Source organism: Antrostomus carolinensis, unplaced genomic scaffold, assembly GCF_000700745.2.
Source record: "Antrostomus carolinensis isolate BGI_N321 unplaced genomic scaffold, ASM70074v2 scaffold24198, whole genome shotgun sequence".
NCBI classification, from domain to species: Eukaryota; Metazoa; Chordata; class Aves; order Caprimulgiformes; family Caprimulgidae; genus Antrostomus; species Antrostomus carolinensis.
This window is the reverse complement of record NW_010332649.1, coordinates 367-7,732: the sequence shown is the minus strand read 5'-3', so window position 1 is coordinate 7,732 and position 7,366 is coordinate 367. Positions and strand designations below refer to the sequence as shown.

Below are 7,366 nucleotides of genomic sequence, written 5' to 3'. Positions count from 1 at the left end.
CACACACACAGTGGTGCTGGGAAATTCTCTACAGCCAACTGGCAAAACTCCACTCTAACAAGTAGCTCACACCACCAAGAGGCAGTGCTCCACCCAACATTCAAGCCTTCCTCAACTGTCAAAGTTCTACTTCTGATCAGTAAAAAGACCCCAAATCCATGTATTGATTTCCCAAGGAAACTGAATTCTCGATTTCCCCCCCTGAATTTTCAATTTCCCCACTGAAAATCCAAAGTTAATGGGAAAGACCCAGCTCCCCACTCACGCTTGGATGAGGCTGGCGAGATCATTCGTGGAGGGGCTGGTTCCTGCTGCTCCCATGGTGCTGTGGCCACCAGAAATCATCCCAGACATGCTGTGGAAACAGGAGTCATTGCTCAGAGCAGGAAACAAACCAAGACACCACAGAAATGGTTTGGTTTACACTGGGAGGGAAGTGTCAGGGTAACAGGAGCACCTTCCCACACGGGTTATGAAACTACCTGCAACAGAATCTTCTACAACAACTTTTCATTCATTAACTGCAGAAAAATAACTGTATTAAACTGCTCAATATGTAGAAATATTGATGCCAGTGTCAGTTACTGTATTCCCAGAGATTCCCCCTTTTGTGTGATGTTTATTTAACTAAAACACTGTCTTTCCTCACACAAACTATTTGCTTGCTCTGCATCAAGAGAGATCTACTGACAGGTCAGCCTAAGCACAGCCTCACTCATGGTGAGCAGCCCAGAACACACAGCCCCTTCCTCTGGAAGTTCTCAGGCTGCATCTGGTGCAGAAGCTCAGCTGGCAGCAGGAGCAGGGAGAAGGAAATGGAAGTGGTGGCTGATATTCAGCCCTGCAGCCAAATTGTCTCACACAGTAACCAAAGGTTGAGCTCCAGAAGGTCTCTAACTCACTGCCTACCTGTGCTCTGAAAGGGTGGTCAGGAGAGGCATGTACCTGACTACTTTTATAGCTTTATATTATCTAAAGATCTCACAAACATTGTGATTTGATCCTTATAACCCTGTAGCAGGAAAAAAAGAAAAAAAGAAATATTCTCATTCTGATTGAGATGTGAAATCCTGACTCTGGATCACACACACACTGTGCAGCAGAGCCAAACTGATCCCAAGCTTCCCAAATCCAATTCCAGCTCCACAACCTACCCTGCCTCCCTTCCCTAAATGTTTACACCAAGATCCCTCTTCAGCACAGTCCAGAGAACTCAAAATACACACAAGCTCAGGCAACTGGACTGGTTTAAAATCCCAAGCACCCTCCCTCACCCACCAGTTCAGACCTGCTGCAAATGCCAAACACACCCAGAGCCCCAGATAAGTGATTCCAAAAGGAAATACAAGACAGGATCAAACTTACAGCTGTTGTACTTGGGGATTGTTCATGAGGTTTGATGCCTATTTAAAGAGGGGAGAGAAAAAAAAAAGACACCCTATTTAGTCAGAAATGACTGGGTGGATGTGCAGATGTTGTGCCATTCAACTACAAACAAAGTGAAGGCAGAAATCCTTGGAAACAGATGAATAGGACAAAAATAGCTGAGAGAAGCACAGAGCAACACGCAAGACAAGGCTGGTGATGGAGAACAGGCGCCCTTCCCACAGCCAGCAGATCACAAGAAGCCTGTGAACAAGTCACTGGCTTTTCATTTGACTTTAATGAAATACAAGCACAGTTTCCTCACAGCAACACTGAAACCAAGAAGTGAAATGAAAACAAATCTGCCAAAGCAACACAGGAGCTGCCCACACCACACAGTGATACGTTTCATCCTGAACAGCCCAACACACAGAGCAGACCCAGCCTGGCTGAGATCTGTGTTCAGATTTACCATGCTCATGAAGCCAGGGTTGTTCAGCAAGCCAGCTAAATCGAATCCTCCTGGACCTCCAGTCTGGAAGAATAAAGAAACCACAAGCAGATGATGACAACACCCTCTCACTTCCTGATGCAGGTTACAGTGAACACCAACACTTTACTCCCATTATTATCAGAATCTGCCCCTTAAACCATGACAAAGGGAAGAGGCTCCATCCACATCCTTTGTGTGAAGCTCTGAGTCACAGACAGCTCAGGGTTTAGGCTCACTGAGGGAGGGAGTCCAAGGGCAGATCACAGAATCCCAGACTGGTTTGGGTTGGAAGGGACCTTAAAGCTCATCCAGTCCCAACCCCCTGCCAGCAGCAGGGACACCTTCCACTAGACCAGGTTGCTCAAAGCCTCGTCCAGCCTGGCCTTGAACACTTCCAGGGAGGAGCAGCCACAACTTCCTTGGGCAATCTGTTCCAGTGTCTGACCACCCTCACAGTGAAGAGCTTCTTCCTAATATCTCATCTAAACCTCCCCTCTTTCAGCTTAAACCCATTACTGCTCCCCTCTCTCACCAGCTGAGCCACAACAGTGATGTACAGCTGTAACCCAGGGCAACTGTCAAATTAAACACACCCACTTGGTCACCTTTGCACTGGAAAAGGCTTTAGAAAATGAAAACTCCCTTCAAAATGATAAACTAGCACGTTCCTGCACAGGGCATGTCAGCACTGCAGTGCAGCTTTCTGGTGAGGAAACCTCCAGGTTTCTTAAGGAAAAAAACCTTTGTAAGAAAAAAAAGAGCCACATAAAATGTCCTTTTGGAATTGCCAACAGGTCACTAGAAAAAAGAGCTGGATTTTAGGAGCACTGACTTTAATTAAGAAAGGTGCTTAAGGCAAAATTGCTGTTTCAAAACACTCCTTTCTCATCACTCTCATTTTCCAGCTCTTTCAAATAAGCCCAAGGTGACTGTGCTCAAGGAGTGAAGTTACTCTCTCTGGATTTTAGTGGAAATGTTCACAGCCAGCCTGGTTAACCCTTTCCTCTCTGTCTGCACACAAGAATTGTGTTCTAAACACAACCCAGGTCATCAAGGTTCTGCCAGACAGCGCCTGTTAGCACTTGCAGTGAAGAAACCTCCTCCCAACCTCACCCACACGTAACAACAGCCTCAGTTTCAGAACTCACCGGACTAGGAGTCTCCTTCATTTTCTGTTCAGCTATTTTAAGGTTTGATTTGTACGTGTCATTGTCTGGATCCAGCTCCAGGGCTTTTTTGTAGTAAACAACAGCTTCTGTGTGTTTATTTAAACTGGAGAGGGCCAAGCTATTGAAGTAGAAACAAAATTGTAAAGTCACAAAGTTAGATAAGCACTTGCAGTCTTCCTCCACCCCCAGAGGTGAAACACCAGGTATTTTTCCATGGTATTCCAGGGCAGAACACCACTGACAGCATCACTGCCACAAGGTGTTCTGAAATTAAAACTCTAGCACAAAAAACCCCCCCCCTGCTCTTACTTACCCCATTCTGCCATAAGCTTTGCTGTAGTTGGGATCAATGCCTATAGCTCTTTCACAGTCTCTCACTGCTCCAGCATAATTTCCTAGTTTACTGTATGCAGCAGCTCTGGAGGGAATGGAGAAAGATGTGCAGAAAAGACTTATCAGCTTGAATATAGTGATCAAGGTCACCCCTGTTCCCTCTCTGTAGTCTCCTGTTGTACGAGGCAAAGTCAAGTGTGAGCTTGACACAAATCCAGGCCCTATCTAGGTGAGCAGGCTGCTCTCCAAACACCCAGCTCCACGTTTTGCTCCTGCTGCAAATACATCTGGGCTCTTACACCTGCTTATGGACTGGCCAAGAGGAGCCCAGGCTCTGGGGAGGCACAGGAGTATCACACTTGCCAGCTGAGACAATCTCAGCTTCCCTGATGCCTCAATTTCTTACTCATAGTGACTGTTCCACCCATTTCCCCCCCCGCCCCACACTCCACAAGAAGAGGGAAAAACTGTTTTTGAAGCCATAACATTTCACAACTCTTACTGGAGGGCACCTGCCCAAAACCTCACAGGTCTGACCCTCCTGCAGCTACAGCAAAGCTAAAAGCACCAGCTGGAGTATCTTGCCCCAAGAAATACCTCAGCACATCACTAGCACGTGTGTGGACACGTTACTCACGCAGCCAGCTGTACCTGTGTCCTCACAACAAGCACAGAACTAAAACCAAATCCTGATTCAAAGTCTGTTTTATTCAACAACTGTCTTCCTACAAACTTACAAACTTTCAAACTCTTTTTTTTAGAGCTGAAAACCAGGAAGTTTGCACACTCATTTTGCACACACATCAACTTCTAGAATTCTCAATAACGAGCCTTTAACTTGTTTCATTTCACTCCTTGGGTTTTATTATCAATGCAGCCTCTTAAACCTGGGCTCTCTATCCCACTAGGAGTTAACTGCATGAAAGCAAACAGCTTTTCTTGGCATCCTGATATCTCCTCAAATGCCTAACAAGAGTTTGTTTCCACGCCCACACCCTATCTAGAGATGCCAGGGCACAGAGCTGGCAGGAGGCACAGGAAAGTGTGTCACTACAAGCTTAAAAAAAAAACCCCAACCACCCAAAGAGCAAATAACAGAACAAGCAGTTGACAGAACCCTAAAAAAAGGGATTTTTGAGAATTCAAGCAGTAAAAACAAAATACAGGTGTACATGGGTGGAGAATCCCAGACTGGTTTGGGCTGGAAGGGACCTTAAAGCTCATCCAGTCCCACCCCCCCTGCCAGCAGCAGGGACACCTTCCACTAGACCAGGTTGCTCAAAGCCTCATCCAGCCTGGCCGAGAACACTTCCAGGGAGGAGCAGCCACAGCTTCTCTGGCCAACCTGGGACACTGTCTGACCACCCTCACAGTGAAAGATAATGAGAGACAGTGAAGCTAATCAGTACCTGTTGCAGAAATACACAGCATTGGATGGATTTAATTCAATGGCTTTTCCATAGAAAGACACAGCAGCTTCAAAGTTTTCTGCCTTCATTTGTTCATTTCCTACAAAGAGAGCAAAAGGCTCATTAACAAGTGAAAAATGTGGACAAACAAAAGCAAAGGGCCTGGACCCACCTTCTGCTTCAGAAAACAGAACCAGTTGTAACTTCTGCTGGTCAAACTGCTCACAAGCATGAGGCACATTCACCAGTGAGACAGGGGACCTGTGTCCTGGTAACTCCAGGCTGTCAGATCCCGTGAGTCCCTAGAGACCCTGAGCCATCCTCCCACCTGGGGCACACCTGAGGCTCCCCAAAGCAGCCCAGAGAACCCCTCCACTGTACTGCAGCACTAACCACACCCTCTGGCATGGCAAAGGCAACAGGCAGAGGAGAGCTCAGCAGGGAAGATGTCCTGCTCTGCACAGCACAGGCTTCTTGGGATGCAAAAGAGAACCCTGACCCAGCGTCCACCCAGGCTCTGGGGCAGCCACATGATGCCAACTACACACACAGCTGGAGCACCAGCAAAGAAACGAGCAGAAATGGAAGGCTTGGTCCCATTTTGCTTCCTCCACCCCCACCCCCATTCCAATCATTCCCCAGGTGCTGAGTGAATTAAACCTCCCTCCCCATTCCCACCTAAACCTCACTACAGCCCAGCTCCAGAGGTCACCTTCAGTCTTGAGTCTTTCAGCTTCAGCTATGTCATCTTCAGAGGGGGTGAAGGGCTCTGAATTTGTTCTGAGGTGTTCAGGCTCCTGACAAGGAAAGGGAGAACACCATGATAAGGACTCCCACCGAGATGTAACACACCTCCCCCTCCCCAAGCCCAAAACATTTCACTCCCACACACCTCTGAGCAGGCAGCATCACCACTGAAATCAAGCAGAGCTCGTCGCTCTGGCTGCTTCAGTGGAAGCTCAGCAGGTATTTCAGGGCATTCACTCACCTTTCCTACAGCAGCTTCAAATATTTCAGGGAGAGTCTGGGACACAGCTAAGCCTTGGTCTTCCATTGAGACCCCAAATGCTGTCTCCAGGCACTGGATGGCCACTGGACAAGAAGAGTCAGGTAATTAGCTTCCCCTGTTCCACCTGAACACTCATCCCTCTCCCACAGCACCTGAATTTCTCACTGTTGAGCAAACAAGGTAAAGAAAGAAAACCCAAACCACACGTTTCCACACACCAGACTTGATATTTGGGCCACATCATCAAGTTTTGCCAAAACCTCAGTGGAAATCAAGCTCCTGAATTGAGTTGGTCACAACTCCCAGCCCCTCAGGTGACTCCAGAGCAGGTACTGGGGGTAGAGGTGAATCAAACTGGGGCTTTGCCAACATTCCCTCAGCTGTGGGGGGCACAGAGCAGGGAGAGATCTCTGTGTTTCACTTGCCAGAGGGTGGCTGGCTGCTCTGTGAAATGCTGTGGCCAGGCAGAGAGACACAGACACCAACCAACCATCCCCTCCCTCATCAGGAAGCTGTTCCCAGCACAGAGGGAACCCCAGGAACAGAACTGAGCTCATTTGGACAGAGCTCTTGTGCTGTATTTCACAATCCAAAGGGAATAAACTCCTCCTTCCACCCAACACCCTCCCCTCGTGCCCACCGCCCCGCAGACCTGCTGCGCTCTCTTTCAGTGGGACAAACACACAGGCCAAAGACTGAAGCATAAGCTCCTTAAGTGGATCTTTTCAGGTCAGTGAGCTCTCACTGCCAGCAGAGCTCTCTGAAAAAGCCTGGATCAATACTCCAGGCTGTGCTGAGGAAAAGTGTTTTGAGAGCAGAAGGGGAAAAGCATCCACAGGGATGAAACATTTCCGTGCAACAACAGAGTTCTCACTTCACACCACGAGCTCCTGACTCTGCTCCAGGTCTTATTTATCATTTAAGATAAAACCTTTAATTTACAAACCCAAGCTCAGGGAGGCTTTTGATCCCAGGTACATCCCTTCCTCAAACTCATCTGCTTTTAAGAGATATCAATGAGCAATGAGCATCCCCAACACCCTGGGTACCTCCCCAAGGAGAGAAATTAACTTCAAATCTCGAGTAAGGGTTGATGTCAGGACAGCCCAGCCCAGTAAGAGGCAGAGGAGAGTAACAGAGCATCCAAACTCCCCTGAACGTTGGGCTGACAGACTGAGAGACACAAACAGGGCAGAGCAGACAAGCACCAACCTTCCAAACTCTCCTGAGCATCTGGAGACAGACCCCCGTTCTGTAGCTGGTCATGTAGAAACTGGATGATGGAGAAGGCGAGGCGCTTCTGGGCTGCCATGCTGGGAGGCTGCGAGCAGCGCGTTCCCCCTTCTTGGGACTGTAACCTGTACAGAGAGAAGTTACATGATTTGATGGACAAGTGCAAAAGCTTTGCTGCTGCCCTCCCAGGTGTGAAGGGAGAAGATAAGGGAGTTGTTCAGGACCAGCCAAAGCATCCAGAGTCTTTATTAAGCTCTCTGCTGTAACCATGACCCCCTCTTCACCAATTCTCCAGGTCTCAGTTCACCCTCCTCAGCACGAGCTGCACAGCACAGTCCTGCCCCGCAGGGCTCTT

At 48.2% G+C, this 7,366-nt stretch overlaps 1 protein-coding gene across 1 annotated transcript; it reads right to left on the bottom strand.

Annotated features, from left to right (window-relative positions):
* Positions 1–261: 261 nt before the first annotated feature.
* On the bottom strand, positions 262–7,146 carry SGTA (small glutamine rich tetratricopeptide repeat co-chaperone alpha). The gene is made up of 9 exons (XM_010173592.2): positions 6,991–7,146; positions 5,758–5,861; positions 5,482–5,566; positions 4,770–4,869; positions 3,341–3,445; positions 3,007–3,145; positions 1,838–1,900; positions 1,366–1,403; positions 262–355 (listed from the first exon to the last, which is right to left on the bottom strand). The coding sequence occupies exons 1-9, from the start codon at positions 7,088–7,090 to the stop codon at positions 262–264; spliced, it is 828 nt and encodes a 275-aa protein (XP_010171894.1). The 5' UTR covers positions 7,091–7,146.
* Positions 7,147–7,366: the final 220 nt, after the last annotated feature.